Source organism: Hippocampus zosterae, chromosome 13 (assembly GCF_025434085.1).
Source record: "Hippocampus zosterae strain Florida chromosome 13, ASM2543408v3, whole genome shotgun sequence".
In the NCBI taxonomy this organism is placed as follows: domain Eukaryota; kingdom Metazoa; phylum Chordata; class Actinopteri; order Syngnathiformes; family Syngnathidae; genus Hippocampus; species Hippocampus zosterae.
In genome coordinates this window covers 4,738,822-4,757,023 of record NC_067463.1, presented here as the reverse complement: position 1 = coordinate 4,757,023, position 18,202 = coordinate 4,738,822, and the positions used below count along the sequence as shown (strand labels likewise).

The following is an 18,202-nucleotide window of genomic DNA, read 5'->3' as shown; positions in this document are numbered from 1 at the left end:
GCCGAATGTTCAGTGGGAGGTCATTCCAGAGAGATGGACCAGGAACAGAAAAGGCTCGATCCCCTCTGAGCCTCAGTTTAGTTCTTGGTACGTCTAGCAAAGACTGGTCCACAGACCTGAGGCGCCGGGCAGGGGTGTAGGGGCGTATGAGCTCAGAGAGGTAAGGTGGCGCGAGATTATTCAGAGAATTGAAAACAAAGAGGAGGATCTTAAAAATAATTCTAAAATGAATGGGGAGCCAGTGAAGGGATGCCAAAGTAGGAGTTATATGCTCCCTCTTACGAGTACCAGTCAAGAGGCGAGCAGCGGCATTCTGTACCAGCTGAAGGCGCTTGATGGAGGACTGGCTGACTCCAAAGTACAGGGCGTTGCAGTAATCGAGCCGGGATGTGACAAAGGCATGAATTACTGTCTCAAAGTGTTCATGTGAGAGGAAAGGTTTTATTTTGGCCAGCTGTCTAAGGTGAAAGAAGCTGGATTTAACAACGGCACCAATTTGCCGATCGAGTTTGAAATCACTGTCCAGTTTAAGTCCCAAGTTTGAGACCGTTGATTTCAGATAAGGAGATAGGGGGCCCAAGTCTACAGGATGGAATGTACAAGGTCCACTGGGGCCAAACAATATCACCTCTGTCTTCTTTTCGTTGAACTTCAAGAAATTTTGTGCCATCCAGGTTTTGATTTCTTCCAGACAGGATAGGAGTGGCCTTAATGAGAAGGTGTCTTTCTTGCTCAGTGGGACATAGATCTGGCAGTCATCTGCATAGCAGTGGAAAGGAATACCATGTTTCCTTAAGATGGAACCCAATGGGAGCAGATACAGCGAGAACAGCAGAGGCCCCAGAATTGAGCCCTGTGGAACACCACATGACAGGGGAGCAGTGCGTGATTCAGAGCAGCCAAGGCTGACACAAAAGGTCCTGTCAGCTAGATAGGACCTAAACCAATCAAGAGCACTCCCGCCAATGCCCACCAAGTGCTGCAAACGAGTCAGCAGAATACTGTGATCCACTGTATCAAATGCTGCAGTTAAGTCCAATAAAACCAGACACACGTGGTCTCCAGAGTCATTTGCCAGGAGGATGTCATTAGAAACGCGTAACAGGGCTGACTCCGTGCTATGCATCGTCTTGAAACCTGACTGGAAGACCTCCAAGATGTTATGTTCATCCAAGAAAAGTTTCAACTGCATGTGCACCACTTTTTCCAGAATTTTGGAAATGAAAGGCAGTTTGGAAATGAAGAGAAAGTCCTTTTGAAATAAATGCCACCCCAAAAAATATATAAAAATAAATAAATAAAAAATACAGCCAAAGAAAAAGCTAATCATGCAGACTTAATCCTATAAATCGTTTCCTTAAAAATGAAAATCCCTTCGACTTGGGTCTCAAATGCTGCTGCCTCTGCAGTATCCCACATCATCGTGTTCTCGTCAACTTCTAGCAATCACAGGCACGACCTTTGTCGGTGAGCAATGCCTGAGTGTTGCTTCCTGCTCCTCCTTTTGTCCTTTTGAGTGTCCACCCCGACACTCAAACAGTGGTCTCAAGTCACATCTTGAATGATCACTGTCTTTCTTTCTGAAATAAATGCTGCAACATGTGGAGTTAATCCTTTGATCCACACTGTCCAGATTTCTCATTGTCTCTCGTTTTACAAGCATTTACATTTTTCCGAAATAATGTGCCTGTCCGTTTCAGGCGAATCAACAAAAAATTGACATTGATGCATTGCTTCATACAGCTCGTGCCATTATCATAAGCAAATGTATGACTACTTCGGAAGAAGGTGCTCGTTCTTTGGAACGAAACCAAAAGCAAATGGACAGAGTGAATACTTGAATGGTCACATGACATAATGTATTAGAATGGTCATTTTTGGGTCCATATTGTAAATGCCCCCCCCCCAAAAAAAGCCAAATGTGCGATATAGACAGCCTGTTATCTTCAACATTTGGCTGAAGACTACTTTGTTCATAGATACTTTCTTTTTCCAAACCCTTGTGTGTAGTACGTGGCTACTATCAGATACACTTTGACTTTGCTCACCGATTATCGGAGCTCAAAGGTGAGACTACTTTAAGAATCCAGAGGCTTTTTTTATTGCCATTTCAGCCCTTGAGCGAAACAGTAAATGGGTAAAAATAGTGCTGGCCATACGTGGTGCAATATGAGCAAATGGCGAAAATTGACAGGAACACAGCCATGAGAAAACTTTGATGTGTGTCAGCTTTCATCCAAGTCATCAGGGCTCATTTTAAAGCTAAATTTATCATCAACACCACTAGAAATTAGAATTGTTTTCAGGTGTTTGCATGACGTGGTGGCAGCCCATGCGTTGTGTTAACAAATTGAGGTAATGCTACTTTTATTTTATTTTTTTGACAAATGATGTATGGTGTCCTCGTGAATGTAATATTATAGTGGAAATCCTCCCTCTACCAAGGTGTGATACCTGAAAGATTTCCCAAAGACTAATGGACCGTGACTTTTTAATATGTTTGTACACACTGAATCCAGTAATGGTTCCTTGTGCATTAGAATAGATTTGTGAAAAAAAATATATGAAATTGACTATATTTGGTCATAAGTGGTTTCAGCCCGACGGAGACGACGACATAACATTTCCAAGGCTACCAAATGCCCAATGGACATCAAATCTTGGCTCGTGGCCCCCGCGTAAACATGCGTACACAACAAATCCTGACTGAATTGTAAATTCCGAAGAGAGTAATCAGCACCCCCAAATGGAAGAAATTGTATAAAAGCCACAACACTGTCAACTTGCATTGAGTCCACCATTTGTTGCAAGCCCTTCCCCCAACACTTGACATACTGACAATCAGTTGGACTTCGCAAAAGTCAATTGATCCAACATTTGGAGAGCTGTGGCCACAAATGGCGAGCGAGGTGCCATATTTAGTCATGGCTGAGAAGCAACATGAAAATAAAATGGGGACAATTCCCTGCGGCTGTCTAGAAATATCATTCTCTTTGCACCCTTGGAGTGGTTCAATACTCCCAAACAAATGTTTGCCTTGAGATAAAACTTAAGATACGAACAGTCATTCGGCCGACTTTGTGCTTTGACTTGCGAGCGCTGTATGGTGGTGGTGGTGGACTAGGTTCAACTCACTTCAAAAGCAGCAGCAGGTTGACAAATATTGAACAATTCAGCAAAAAGACTTCAAACTGTTTGAAAGCCATTCCCAGTTAAAAGTGACTGTCCAACTAAAACAAAGAGAATTCCACAATTTGCATTTAAAACCGGACTTAGGAAAGTCTGCTTAGCTGAAAGCCAACAAACAAACAATACAAAACCACATTGACATGTTAACCGTTAGAATCAATAGCCGCGTCTTTAGTAGCGAGTGACACATGAACACACATGGTGGAGCAACACCACTTTGCTGGAGACTTCACCCTCCATGTCAAAGAGAGGAAGCCATTTTATGCTCGCTAGATTGGCCACGTTTGCAACTATAGTCAGTGTGCAAATATAACGTGTGGACTGACAACAATAATTATGAAAAAAATATGAGATTTACCAAATTTCGACACAGGGGGTTTTGGCCTGACACCGGCAATATATTGTTAATCCTCTCCAAAGAATAATTGATAATACTACTCATCTCCTTTGTTTGTCTGGATGACTGTATTAAACTGCTTCCTCACAATACCCATTTTCCAGTTGTTTGATGGTAAATGAACCTGTCCACAATCTCCAGCAAGGGAGGGTTGTGGATGCACGGCTTCCAAACTGTAATCCATACTGTTATCTATACAAGGCAATCAATAATTCCTTGGAGCTACCACACACATATACACACACCAATATTAAATATCTCCAACAAAGGGTCGTGCCAGCTTCCAGAGCTGAGGACAACACCATACTATGACATTTGTTTACAGTATCATGCTGCTAGGTTCATATATTTTGCACAGTACATGGCTATAGCAATGTAGCATTAGCCTACCAACAAAGCAGACACGCATGTGACTGTCCTGGCTACTCAGCACAACGTGGCTCAAGCAACCAAGCGGTAGCAAAGTGGTACAGGCTTCACTGTCCTGACAGCTTCGTACAGTATGGCTCAAGTGATATGGAGGTAGCCTAGCAATGAAGGAGTAAAGCAATTAATTGAACAACTTTGCAGTACGTTCGAAAGACACAGCCCCTTCAAAAATGTTTACTCCATATTGGCTGTTCCACGCTTCAGTATAAAACGACAACATCCAAGATTGACAACACAAGAACAGAATGCTCAATCACAGCTGTGCTTAAGCGTGGACGCCGCGAGACTTGCATTCAAGGCACATGCAGCAATCACTGCATTTCACTACGTTGCTTCGTTGTACTCTTGAACGGCAATCGGGGAAAAAGCAAGTCGGCCACTTCTTGCTCTAGGGCGCATTCTAGTTTAACTTTATTAAACACGCTGATTTCTACACATAAACGGGTCAATGAACTATTTTAGGGTGATCCAGGTAAAAGTCGCCAGGTAAACAACAACGTGCTCCCTTCAAGTACCAGTATTTGTCCGTAACTTTCAATTCAAACGAAACTCGGGCATATCAAAGACAATGAAATCAACGCCATGACGTGATGTTTAAGCACGCCAGATAACCGTTGACACTTTGCAACATCCGCTGACCGTTTGAAGCGCCTCGCCGTGTCGCAACGTAAAAACAACAACGAGATTATTTTTCTTTCTTGAAAGGTGCACTTACGTAACGTCGCAACTTTTTTTCCGGCGGTGACTTTCGCAGCCACCCTGAACACACCACGTCTCCCCCGCTCATTGCTGTTGCTGGCTGGCTTTTCTCCCCGTCTGGGAGTTCGGCAAGAGAATTGAGCTCTCCGGAGCCCTCTGGGAGTGTCCTTTTGTGCCTGGGAAGAAGAAGAAAAAACAATCAAACGAGCACTCAATAGAAGATAATAAAGTTCATTTGTATGGGGCGCGTTTCAAGTGAAAAGCGCAATTTTGTGTTTTTGTTGTGTGTTCACAGTTTACCAGTGGGTCCTTCGAAAGTCGCCTGTTGGGAGTCTTAATGTCGAATAAACGCTGAAGCAGCCTCCGCAGTGATGCTTCCTACCCCCTTCAAACACACCTCCCAAAATAAAATGACAAGAATAAAAAAACGTGCTAAGTTCCGTTTAGTAGTTGAAGCCCGAAAAAGTGCTGCGATTCCCGGTTGGCGGGACGCGACGCGAAGGTCCCACCGCGCCGCGCCGGTTCATAGTTTTCGGGGGTGGTGGTGGGACTGTAGTGACGGTGAAGGAGGAATGGGGGCCGCCGCAACCACGAGTTACAACAAGAAGCCCCGATTCGAGTGTCTCCGCCAGCCGAGCTTTTCCTACCAGTGAGTTGACCCCTACCGTGGTTCCTTTATTGTGATTGACAGGGTGGCTCCGTCTTTTCCCTGAACTCGCCCGCCTCCTTCTCTGGAACATGGCGGCGTCAAGCTTCCGCTGACACCTGCGAGCACAAGTTGGGAGACCTGGCCAATTACTTGTTTCAAAGGTTAATTATTTCAAGTTTTATTCATAATATATTGTCGCTGTTTTTTATTGAGAGTCATCTACTTATATATGTATTTTATTATCGATAACCGACGGCTGTCAGTGTGAAAGTCCTACACGTGGGATCGCCCGTTCATGGGCTAACTGGAATTTTATTGTGAACGTCACAACCGGATGTTTTTGGCTCTCACACCAGAGATTTTGTTACCCATGTCGTGGAAGGCACAGTATAAATTAGCGCTGTAGCATTTAAACCTACTTGCGTATTTCATTCATTTGGAGCCTATTTTCTGCCTGCTTCTCCTTATACTTGTACCCCCCCCCCCCCCCCCGGCATTCCCTACCCATTTCTTTCTGACAGCCTCCTGTCTCATTCCTTCAGTTCTGTTTTTTCATGACTAAATCTTTTCACTCATCTTTCCTTCACTTGAACCTACTTTTCCTGTCATCACATTAATTCCCACCTTCCTTTATATCTGTTTGTATTCATGCACCCTTCCTACTGTTCCCTACCATCTTTCTTTCCTTTCCCAGACTACTTTTCCCAACTTCAGTTGTAATTATTTTTTATTCCCTGACCTCCTTCATTCCTCTCTGTTATGTATCATGTATCCTGACATATATCGTCCACTTAAACCTACAGTTTTGTCTTTCATCTATCATTCCCTCCTTCGGGTTCACCTGTTACATTTATTTGTCCTTTCTTCCATTGCTTAAACTCCTGTTGTTGTTGAAGTGCTCTATGAATACATTTGTGTGGAGTTGAACCAACTTTTCGGTCTTCCTTTGCCTGTTACATCTTTTCCACCTTCCTTACCCCAAACCTGTTTTTATTAGAATGTTTTCCTTCATTTCTTCCTTCCTTGTCTCATCCCTGACTCCCTTCTTCTCTTAACTTCCTTCCTCCTTCCTTACTCCCTCCCACAAACCAATTTTTCCATCCTTTCTTCAACCACATAAAACTACTTTTATATCGCTCTTCATTCTCTTTTTCCTTATTACACCTGTTTTTATTAGTGCATCTGTCCTTCTGTTCAGCTAACCTGTTTTTCTCCCTTCTTCCCCCCAACCATTTTTCCTGGCATCATTTCCCACCTGACTTTCTTTCACCCTTGTTATCTTCCGACTCATGTTTTAGTCATGCATTTTTACATCCTTTGCTTAAATGTGTATTTCTGCCTTCTTGACCTCCTTCCTTTCACCTCAGACCTTTTTATTTTTCACCCTTTCTTCTATTGCTTAGAACAACTTTTTTGCCTTCATTCTTCCCTGACATCAGAACCTTTCCAATACTGGTTGTTTTTGACGAAAATTATTTACCATTATTCACATTGCAAAATTGCAAAGTTAATATTAATCTATAGAGCAGTGTGCTGTGTCTCGAGACTTGGAGGTATCTAAGGAATCTGATTGGAATGCCATTGTGATGCTAAACACCTCCACCCAGGGATGTATCCTGTTCGCCACCATGATTAATGACTTTTTCCAGCAACAACGGCCGGTGGAGTAAAAATGAGGCCCAACTAATTACCACTGACACAAAATATCAAGTCCAATTGCGACAATAAGCGGCTGCATCTGCACCTGACTGTTCAGTAAAATATGACTAAGGCGACATATCGCGAAGCGACAAAAGTGGTACAGGACTTTATAGGCTGCTTCGTAAAATACAGCTAAAGCAACATAGCAGTAGCATAGCGACAAAAACTGTCCTGGCTAGTCAGTCATGGCTAAAGCAATGTAGCGGTAGCATTATACCAACAAAGGCGATCGCAGCTGCACAGTCCGTTACGACTAAATACTTCTACAGAGCGTAATATGACTAAAATGATGTAGCTTGGCAACATAGGCGTAGCGTCGCGGCCAAAAACTCCTGGCTAGTCAGTCAATGAGGGTAAGATGACAGTCGTAGGATAACGACAGAAATGTTACATGCTGTCCTGGCTACAAAGTCCATTAGAGGTAAAGCAATGTAGCAGTAGCATAATGACAAAACCATCTTGGCTGCTTAGCAAAGTGATGAACACTATTCCAGCTGCGCAGTACAATATGGCTAAAGCGATATGGCGGCCAAAAAATAAATAAAAAGGGGTACACCTGTCTATCCTGCTACCTCAGTATTGTAGAGCAGACATGGGACCTGTAAAGGAAGTTTACACTTGTTTTTCTCCCTCCAATGACAAGGCCAGACTGGTAAATTGTAGCATTAAAACCATAAGACTCATCTGACGTGAATCCATCGTTATCCATCTCTGGAAGAAGAGTGGCTTCAATAAAGATGACATTTTATCAGTTGTTTTCCATTCATCACTGAGAGTGCCATTTTAAGACAAACTGATTTATTGCATATATTTGATATTAAAGTTATCAAATGCCCAATATCTCAATACATTCTGAAAAATAAAACACACCACAGACCAACATGCATGCAAATGAGTGGAACCTCCAAAGTGGAACATAGCTAATAGATTTGGATCTGCTCCATGAAAAGCAATATGTGTATGGAATTGATATTGAATTGTATTGTTCATTTTGCACTGAGCAGTTAAGACGACATTTTGCGTCAGCTCAGGTGCCAATTCTTTCTCGACAATTATTATAACCTTTGCTATCATGGGTAGCCTTCATCAACATTTAAAGCAAAATCACAAACAAAAAAGTGCACTTGTTTACATTAAACTAGAAAATTTGACACATTCCTATGTCATAGTAGATTCCACTTCCTGCTCTATGGTTACCAACACTTTCACCCCTCAAAAAAACAAAAAACAAAAAAAAACAAAGCAAACTTTTAGAACTCGAAATAATGTTTTGTGTGATTTGCGTAAGTCGCGTGTGACTTCGGTGTTGATGATGGTTCCACTTTGGAGGGTCTGCTATCTGTATGATAATGCATTGTTCGGTGCTATATGCCGTTTGCACCAGATAATTAAAACAAATTATTTTCGTTATAATCTTAATTGGAAAAAAAATCTCACCAACAAAAAATGTCAATAAATTAAAAATAGTGAGCACATTTTCAGTCCTAAGGGAGTTTTTCAGTGCTTCTTGCCAGGGGTAGGCAACCATCTCAGAGTGATACATCGATGCCTTAAGATAAGACTTTAATCCGTTCCATGGCCATGCTCATCTCAAATCATTTTTCCCAATTGGAATTGAGTGAAAAATCCCGATAATCTACTGCCCCACACCCCGCACACCATAAATGTTAATTTTTAATAAGAAAAACACTCTGTAATATTCTACTAGATAAAAACAGAGTAATAATATTTAAATAGAATGGAAAGAATTAAACAATTTGTGCATCATGACTTAATGCTGACATCAAATCAAGTGTGCAGCTCCTTGTGGTGACACAGAGAATAGCCCGGGTCTTCAACAACTCAGCAAGTTTCCGTAAGATTAGTCATTTTACATCGAGGATAAAGAATACATACCTGTGAGTATCATTATATCATCTGTCTAAATGTGTTGCTCTACACGATTACTGTTCAAATATTCATAGTTTAAAGGGTTGTAAAACTGTGACTATTGATGCTAATAGTTAGCGTGGGACTATTTTTCTATGTAAGCATTAAGCTAACGGGCTATTCTTAAGGTAACATCATTTGGTTGTTTTTACAACACATATAGTTTAGTGGGTGGCCTGGTGCTCCAGCGTTTAGCGCGTCAGCCTCACAGTTCAGAGGTACCGGGTGCGTATGTTTTCTCCAGATACTCCGGTTTCCACTCACATTCCAAAAACATGTGTGACAGGCTGATTGAACACTCTAAATTGTCTCTAGGTGTGAGTGTGAGCATGGAGCGGCCATTCAGTGACACGGCATCACAAAGAGAAATAGTACATGAAGACTGATAATACATAATTTATATGATCTCTGTGTAACAGAGGCTAACTTGCTGATTCGGTTGAATTTATGCACAGGAGAATCTAAATTCCTAATTTACTTATTTCTTTGTGAAAGAGGCTTCAATGATAAATCACACATTTGCAGTCATTTTGTTGGATCGTTGGATGAAAGAGGCTAATTTGCAATCTTCAGGGCTGTCAAACTCATTTTTGTCACGGGCCACATTGTAGTTGCTGTTTCCCTTGGAGGGCCGTTATGACTGAAACCATATTTTAAAAAAGTCAATAATAACGGTTGATTCAACTATTGTTTCAGTTACTGTAATCAGGGGTTTGGTCACAAGAAAACGCTTACAATATGTCTCTAATTTATTACTGTGAGAATTTTTATAGAGATTTTAGCAAGCATCAACCAATTGTTTGGTTGACTATGTGCCTAAGAGGCTAAATGCCTGATTTTACTGGAACTCTGTGTTAAATTGTTCATTTGCTATCATTTGGATGGTTCTCTGTGTGAAAAAGGTTACATTCCCAAATCTTTTTTTTGCAGGATTTAGAAACATGTCATGGTATAAGCGGCATCTGTAAATTGATGTTGAAATCTTTTTTTCCGCCCTGAATTTACCATGGCCCTCTGAGGTCAGCAAAAAGGTTCCCCCACCCCTTTTCCGTATGTGGCATTGTGTGCTTTTTATTTAGCTTTAGAAGACCAGTCTACTAATTGTGTTAAAGCCACCTCCTCCCCCTCCTCCTCCTCCCCCTCCAGACGGCCCGCAACTCCCTGGCGGGTTGTTGTCATCCGAGCCGTTGGGCCTGAAGGAGCAGGAAGACGACGGGGCCTGAAGAGCCTGAGTCCTAGCATTCAGCTCTTGTTCCTGTGTGGAGAGAAACAAACAAAAACAAAAACAAAAATGTAAAAGGCTGTGACAGCGTACTCACAGCTCCCTCTAGTGGACGTTTGATCGAGGGACGGTTCAGTGGCTCATGAATTTGCTGCCTGGATTCTTGGGGGATTTGACTTGAGGCGAAGGCGAAACAAATCGTTTTATCTGGTATTGTCTTAATGATTTGTCGAGGACGTTTGTTGTATAACGCCGATGCAAGAGCGCATGTGTCAAATGTGAACAAGTGCAAAGTTCCGCAGCCTGTATGCTCCCCTTGAGCAGCTCAGTCAACGTTCGTGTAAATTTGAGAAGACTACATCATTTAACTAAGCACAGAAAAGATGTAAAATGGTTTGCGTGTGTTCACCTGTGTCTTTTATACGAAACCAAAGCAAAAGAAGGATATTGCTACACCTGTGTGAACTTTGAAAAAGGCACCAATGGAAAAATGCCCATCCTCCCAAAAGGCTCATTTGTGAAAACATGACATTATCTCTCGGTGACAGAGGCTTAACTTAATGTTCTTGTTTGAATTTCTGTGTTAAGTGATTTAAATTAGTTTCACCTGTAGATACAGCTTATTGTCCTTGATAATGGCATCCAGCAGTTCTTTCTGCAGCGGCGGTTCGGCACTATGTCTCGTTCCGCTGGCCGCCGGCCCCTTAATAGCGTCCTGCCCCACCGCTTCCTGTTTCCTGTACATGAGCACGTAGGCAGTGTCCTTGGGGAAGCGGCTGGTGATGTTCTGCACCGACTGGAAGGAGGCAAACGTCACCCTGCTGTCATTGAACAGCAGCCAGTCGCTGGGGGGCACGGCGCCGCCCACCTGACCACTCGGACCCTCCCGGACTTGTTCCCCTTGATTCAAGTCTTCCTTAGAACAGGTGGCGTCCCCTTGTGCTGCGTTGTCGCAGCCGTAGGAGTAGTAATGTCCACTCTCGGACGATACGCCCGAATGCATCACGACGGAGCTGAGGGCGTAACGCACAGACTGTACTTCCTCATCTCGACGGGAGGGTTTGAGTTTCTTGGCCAGGTTCTCGCTGCTCTCCGAGGAGTCCACTGGGGGTGGCAAGGAGGCAGGTGGTGGAGGCGGCGAGGGCATCGAAGGGCGGTGCACGGGAAGGCGCAGGTGAGGCGGGATGGTGACGTTGTCCAAGATCTTGCGCCGCACGTGGCACTTGGCGTCGTATGCGAAGCGCAGTAGTGTGAGAATGAGGTACTCGGGGGCCGACATCACCTTGAGGGTCCGCTCGGCCCTCCTCAGGCTGCAACACTTGCCGCAGAAGTAGGCGTTCTCCTGGTCCAGGATCTCCGGAGCCAGGAAGTAGTCCACCAGGTCGGGCACGGAGAGAGAAGGCTCGTTGCTCTCTGGTACGGCGTGGACGTGGCTGGTTTGGTCGTTGGTCCCCGGCATGAGAGTCTCGCTGCCACCATTAACAGAACCCTGGCAAACTTTGGACTCGTCAGACTTGGGGAGACAGGAGACAAAATTGCTTATTTGTGGAAAAGAGGATTGAGTGAAAATTCAATTGCATTTTTGTGTGAAAGAGGATCATTGCTAACTGGTTGTGATTTAGCGGAGTCGCTGGCTGAAACAGGTTGAATTGGCTAAATAGTGTATATGGTTTTGGGCGAAAGTGGCTAAATTGCGGGTCATCCGAATAGGTCCCCGTGAAAAAGAAGGAAAATTATCAATTTTCTGTAATTTAAATGGGTCTCTGTTTGACAGGTAAAATTGCGAGTTTGATTACTCATTTGAAAATAAGTCGTGATGGATGTTTGGGTGAAAGGTGCTCTATTCCTAATTTGTCTGGAGCTTTGTGAAAATGTAATTTGATTGGATCTACACGTGTGAGTCAAAATCGGCAATTTGTGGTCAAGAAGCGAAATTGTTAATTAACAGTAATTTGGCTGGGTATCTCTATGAAATATGTTGTAACTCTGGCTACTTTGCAGTAATTTTGGCACCATCTAGAAAAATTGCTCACTTGGCAAGATTTCTGTCTGAAAGGAAAAAAATTATACATGACATGAAAGAGGCAAAATCGTTAATTTCAGCTTGTTTGACTGCATCTCTGAGTAAAAGTAGCTCAATTGCTAAATGACTTCATCTCTGGGTGAATAAGGCTAACTTGCCAATTTGTGTTAAAGAGGCCAACTTGCTTTGGACTCGTCGGACTTGGAGGCATCCCGCGATGGGCAGAAAGCCAGCGATAGGTCCGTGAAGGGTTCCTCCTTCTCGGAGACGCAGTCGCAATGCGTGCATCGGATGCCCGTCACGAGCTTTCCACCGAAGGTCCTCTCTATGAGGGTCCGTCTGTCGTCGTCGTCCACTTTTGGAGAGGACGCTTCACCTTCTTCGAGGGACGTCGCAGTGTTCGCATTTTTGCCGTTTGAGTTGACGGCGTCGGTGGGAACGCTTGGCTTGGCCGATTCCAATACCTGAATAATTTTCTCCTCTTCGTGTAACCTTGGTATTTAAAAAAAACAACAATGTCATGTAATATTTGGGAGAAGCCTGTGAGAAATACATGCAGGAATAATTCTTGTGAGCAGACTGTTTTGTCACAAAAAAATTAGGAACCGGGGAAGGGCACTCAAACTACAAGCTCAGGCTAATGCTTAACCTGAATTTAAGTGATATTAATTTGGCTCCCTTTTTCTCTCAATGGCGCTTGACGGCCTTTACGTTTCATCAATTAGCGATTATCTATCCTACCTGTCGAGGAGAAAGCGGAGGTATTCCGAGCAGTCCTGCTGAGACCCCGCATTGAACCACGGGGGGCGGGACACCTCCAAGAAGTTCTTCGGAGCGTAGGCCGCCCTCTGCGGGGGAGCCAAAGACATTTCACCACAATTTCAGGCTGCCACTGAAATTCCAGTCTTCCGAATGCAAACGGCAAACCTGAGTGTGCGCAAGGAATGCGAAGAGCATCTGCAGTTTCTTCATCAGGGTGCTGGAACCGTTCAGGCGCAGCGACAACACATGTCGTCTAAAACTAAAGAAAGACAAGTTCAGTTTTGCTTGAAACCAATATTTAAAAGAAACGCATTGCATTTTTTTGATATTTTTATGGTAGTGGGTTCTTACATCTTAAAGACAAGTATTTTTTAAGACTTTTGAAAGAGTGATTTCAGACATGTTAATGCTAATTAAGGCCTTTCTTTTTATTTCAATACCCTTTAAAATACGTTTTTAATGATCGGTAGGACCCCTTGTTTGTATTCAAATTGGTTCCTGGATTGCCTGCCCACTCACCAAATAGGAAGTCAACATTTCTGAAAGTAGGGGACAAAAAGAGTCTGAGTCGCTATTCTTCAATAACACCACAAAAGGTCTCCTTTTTTTCTTCGGTTGATAATTACAGTAAACAAATTGGCTAAGGGCGGCCCGGTAGTCCAGTGGTTAGCACGTGGGCTTCACAGTGCAGAGGTACCGGGTTCGATTCCAGCTCCGGCCTCCCTGTGTGGAGTTTGCATGTTCTCCCCGGGCCTGCGTGGGTTTTCTCCGGGTGCTCCGGTTTCCTCCCACATTCCAAAAATATGCATGGCAGGCTGATTGAACACTCTAAATTGTCCCTAGGTGTGAGTGTGAGCGTGGATGGTTGTTCGTCTATGTGTGCCCTGCGATTGGCTGGCAACCGATTCAGGGTGTCCCCCGCCTACTGCCCGGAGACAGCTGGGATAGGCTCCAGCACCCCCGGCGACCCTAGTGAGGATCATGCGGTCCGGAAGATGAATGAATGAATGAAATTGGCTAAGTCTGCCAACCCTGAGTAGCCCTGTAGTTGTCCTGGTCACGAAAGCTGTAGTCTGCATTTAAATTAGACTGAACCACTTCACCACAAAACCAAAATGTAAACATCAGTGTGACAAAGAGTCTGTACGGTTTACTATTACAGCTTAAGGTTATTTACTCTGTGGCCATAAAGAGAGTCTGCAGGATGCTGTTCATGTAACAGGTGTTTCCCAGATTGACCAGGCCCGTCTTGCCCGTCTCAGACTTCCCAGCTTGCCTCAGCGGACCGGAGGCGAAAGAGTTTGACTGGGACGTCCAGGCACTTTGATTAAGCACCAGCTTGATTTTCTCCTCACTCGGTTTCTGCAGATCCTGGAGGGAAGAGATGTAAATTTAATCCACAAAGTCATGTCACGTTCAATCATATACAGTACCTAGGTCGATTGACCCCGTGGGGTAGTGTTGATATTGTGCGGGTGAATGTATTTTTTAATTACATATTAAATCTTTCTAAAAAGTCGATTTAACTTTAGCATAACAGGAAGATGAATTGCACAACAAACTTTTTTTTTTTAATGACACCATAGAAAGGCACAAAGCACCACATTTTTTTAAAAACGTGGAATCAATTATTGTGATTCTCATTGAGCTGAACTGGTTTTGAACAAAAGCATTCCATTTCATTTACCTTTATGGCTTCCAAAATGTGGTCATAGAGATCTGGGAATCCAGAATACTGATACATCATGCAGTGTATGAGCTCGGTAAATTGCAGCAGGAAGGCTTTACTGGTGGGGAGGCCGTCGGCCTGCAAAGACTGCACCAGATGCACCGTGTGCGGAATAACCTGCAACATATGAGGAGCACGGGGTTATTGGACACAGCAGGAATGCCAATAGTCCTTTTTTTTTCCAGGGCGACTATTCCTGACCAGATGGAAGGCCTCGGGAGAGTGCTGAAAACTGAGGAGCATGTGGGAGAGGACGGCGAGCGCCCCCTGTCGCACAATGGGATACCACAAACGATTGAACACCTGCGGGTGTGGGGGGGAACATGGGGTGTGAAATAAATGAGTGAACAGCAAACATGACTAAAGGGAGCGTTGTGTAGGAATCTTACGTGATGTTTCATGGGAACATGCACTTTCAATAACCTTTGTTTTGATTTGAGTAACTGTTATATTCTGAATAATGTCAATGAGGGTGCCACGACTGACATGTCTTACCAGCCACAATGGCATGGTCTTCATTAAATGACGTTAAAACATAACATGAGCACTTTTCAGGACCAACCAGTTCAATTTTCAGCAGAGTGACATCAATGAGGATGGTGAACTTCTGAACGGCCGCCAGTCCTTTAAGCAGAGCAATGACCCAGGTGTCCACGTGCTGCGCCAGAGGCCAAGAGAGCCAGTCGATCATCCTAAGAACACAGGTCGAGTGGGTGTGGCCTCCTTCCAAAAGCACCATGTTGTGTTTGTGATACTTCCACAGACCTGCAGAGCGCCTTGGTCATGTTTGCATCTTTTACATTTTGGTCCGTGGTGAGACTCTTAATAAGCACTGTGATCATCTGGACTGGGATGTACTGTACCAGACTGGCCAGGGCGATGGACGGCTCAAAGGACGGGTCTGCAGAAGCACATTATATTGTAACAGTGGACAATAAATTGGAATGTTCCAAAAATAAAGTCATGATGTGATGAGTAAAAAGACAACTGCACAAGGATACGTTATATGGTCACAAGAAAAAGCACATCATGTTTGTTTCAATTTCAAGCATTTTTTTCCCAAAACACACTTCATCCCAATGGGGTAAATTTGTTTCGAAATTGCTCAATCACATTTTGTCTTTGAATTGTCGATGTTGAAACAAATGTGAACAAAACAAGGTCTCACCCGTAGAAGAGATGATGGCAAAGACTTCCTGCAGTGAAGGCAGCAGCGTGGCCGGCTCGGCCTTCCAGATGTTCTGCAGCAACGTGCTGACCTTGGTGACCTGAGTCACGTACTCACCCAGCTCTTGCTCCCGGCTGGCCAAGCAGTGGAAGTAGCCAATAGTCCTCACCAACTGCTGGCAGAACAGGACGCCGCCCTTGTCCCTGGGCACGCACTGCACAAAGTCGGACAGCAGGGCGGCAAGTCGGGCGCACGCAGCTGGCCCGGGCCGCTCACACACCATCCTGAGCACCTCCACCTGGACCACGGTAAACAGATCCAGCACGGCGGGGCAGCTGATGAGCAGCCGTAGGCCGCAGTGGATGTAGTCCACCACGGCTGGGTCTTGGTGATCTAGCTGCTCGTAGCCCTGCTGCAGCAGGCCCAGTACAAAGTCCTTGCTGAAGAAGGCCTCAAACTGCGAGCGGTGGTAGCGGGCGTATGCCTCCAGGACCTGGAAGCCCACCTGTGGAGGGAGAAAGATGACACACTCTGTACTGAAATACTTGTCAGGAGGGATAAGGACTGAGCTGTGCCGCAAATTCGGAAAAACTGTGAGAAACTGACACCCACCCAAAAAGGTTTGTAATTGTCTATCAATGCCACAAGATGGCCACAAAGCACTTTTTTCTATTAGACAAGGATAGGGCTAAATTGACTAAATGAAGCCTATTTTGACACGGTCACAGTAGCATGTAGAGGTATGTTTTCAAATGTAGTAATGTAGTGAGTGCAAGCAAAAAGTCATCAGGAAAATACATATTTGAGGAAATTACAGATACCTTAAACATCTATTTTACATACCAAAAAAATAATAATCTACTTAAGTACTACAACTAGCTTCCCGCCATTTCCCACCTGCTTCTGGAAGGCATCCTCGCCCAGCAAGATGAGACGAGTGGTGACGGCAAACAAGGCCTGGCACTCCTCTGCCGCCACCTCCTTTTCGGCTGCCTCCACCACCTTTTTCACAATGGCCTTCTTCACCGGAAGCATGTGAGCAGAGCTGATCAGGCCCTCCAAAATTTTGTCCATGATGGCAGCCTGTGGGAGACAAGTTAGCGGGATGCCTCACTGGTCATGCAGCATCGGACAAATGCAGCTTAACAACAATAATTTAGCTCTCTCTGAATACAGAACAGAAACAAACTTTGAATGAGTAACCATGGAAACGAACGTGAAAAGTTGCAATGTTATTACAATAAAATGCCATTTTTAGAGCAGTAACAAAACAAACGTTGCAGCTTTGCAAGTCGAATGTCAAAATGTTAAAGGACTTAGGTCATAATGTAACGATCGAAACGTAGTAATGTTTTTTTAATAAACATTTAGGCCGGCTACGTTTTTGAATGTTATTTATTATATAGTGATACATTTTTAGAGATGGTACTTGATGTAAAAAAAGGTTCTGAGAACCACTGCACGGCTTTGTATTGTACTGTGTTGTATTACAGCTTTTTTAATCCCTTTTTAGTTCTCGTGAGATGTTAATAGCGTTGACGCTTCAATTTGGCATGACAACCGAAAACATACAACACTACTTAAAAGCGTCACACCGCCACAAACACAATATATAGTTCATGAAAGCGTATTTATCCCACTTGTTTTCCACCTTTTTCATCACAACTGTAGCCCATACGTCATGAGCGCCTTGTCTGTAGTCGTAATGCTCATAATAGCAAAGCCACGGCTTAAAAAAACAAGTCGAAATACATCCGACAGTGAACCGCCACCGGAGGCACATTTGACTGCTCCGCTACTAAGTGTTTTAAATGTAAATGAAGTTACATGTTTTCATCAAGAGCGCCGAGTCGAATAAAGCATCTTGAAGGGCCTGACGTTGGCTGTGTGACGTTTCTAGTTAGCCAGAGACTTAGCATAAATGCTAATACGCGCTGAATGGGAAGATAGGGGAGCACGTGATCTGAATAAATACGTCCATACCCAAATGGAGCATGTCAATAGTGTCTGGCTTGAAGACGGTACACTCCCTTTTGGTGTTAAATCCCGTATCACAGGTAAATTGTGTTGAATTGTTGGTCGAATCGTTCAACCGGAATCAGCTGATCAACAACCCCTACGTCATTTCTCGAACGCCTGAAAAGCAGAAAGGACCCCCAAACTGCGCGTCGATTTGGGTGGTCTCGGCATTGCCTGTATTTTAAAATATTATATGAATATATATGACAATGTATCCTCATGAGGGTCGCGGGCGTGCTGGAGCCTATCCCAGCTGCTTTCGGGCATCAGGCAGAGTCCACCTTGA

At 44.0% G+C, this 18,202-nt stretch overlaps 2 protein-coding genes and 1 long non-coding RNA gene across 11 annotated transcripts in view; 1 reads left to right on the top strand and 2 right to left on the bottom strand.

Annotated features, from left to right (window-relative positions):
• gab1 (GRB2-associated binding protein 1) overlaps window positions 1-5,482 on the bottom strand; it is a 48,214-nt gene extending 42,732 nt beyond the window's left edge. For 2 of the 9 annotated variants that reach the window (XM_052083641.1, XM_052083648.1), the window contains exons 1-2: window positions 5,015-5,472; window positions 4,731-4,890 (exon numbers count right to left, since the gene is read on the bottom strand). In XM_052083641.1, the coding sequence (XP_051939601.1) occupies window positions 4,731-4,802 (72 nt within the window). In that variant the 5' untranslated portion in view covers window positions 4,803-4,890; window positions 5,015-5,472. Of the gene's footprint in view, window positions 1-4,730; window positions 4,891-5,014 lie in introns of all 9 variants that reach the window. The other 7 variants (XR_007965966.1, XR_007965965.1, XM_052083639.1 and 4 more) reach the window with 7 other exon arrangements.
• LOC127612873 (uncharacterized) overlaps window positions 1-9,300 on the top strand; it is a 187,287-nt gene extending 177,987 nt beyond the window's left edge. Inside the window, exon 2 of the long non-coding RNA XR_007965986.1 lies at window positions 9,212-9,300. This is a non-coding gene — a long non-coding RNA (uncharacterized LOC127612873). The remainder of the gene's footprint in view (window positions 1-9,211) is intronic.
• usp38 (ubiquitin specific peptidase 38) lies at window positions 7,846-18,172 on the bottom strand. The gene is made up of 13 exons (XM_052083620.1): window positions 17,881-18,172; window positions 16,795-16,980; window positions 15,898-16,402; window positions 15,495-15,630; window positions 15,292-15,421; window positions 14,931-15,032; window positions 14,688-14,846; window positions 14,178-14,371; window positions 13,166-13,259; window positions 12,980-13,086; window positions 12,424-12,730; window positions 10,823-11,728; window positions 7,846-10,248 (listed from the first exon to the last, which is right to left on the bottom strand). Exons 2-13 carry the CDS (start codon window positions 16,969-16,971, stop codon window positions 10,075-10,077), a joined length of 2,991 nt encoding a protein of 996 aa, XP_051939580.1. The 5' UTR covers window positions 16,972-16,980; window positions 17,881-18,172; the 3' UTR covers window positions 7,846-10,074.
• Between the last annotated feature and the right edge of the window lie 30 nt (window positions 18,173-18,202).

Coding starts and splice junctions, on each gene's coding strand:
- usp38 (XM_052083620.1), bottom strand. CDS start 16,971: ATGGACAAAATTTTGGAGGGCCTGATCAGCTCTGCTCACATGCTTCCG. Junction 15,422..15,494: donor ATGACCAAGGCGCTCTGCAG/GTCTGTGGAAGT, acceptor CTGTGTTCTTAG/GATGATCGACTGGCTCTCTT. Junction 14,847..14,930: donor CTCCCGAGGCCTTCCATCTG/GTCAGGAATAGT, acceptor CATATGTTGCAG/GTTATTCCGCACACGGTGCA.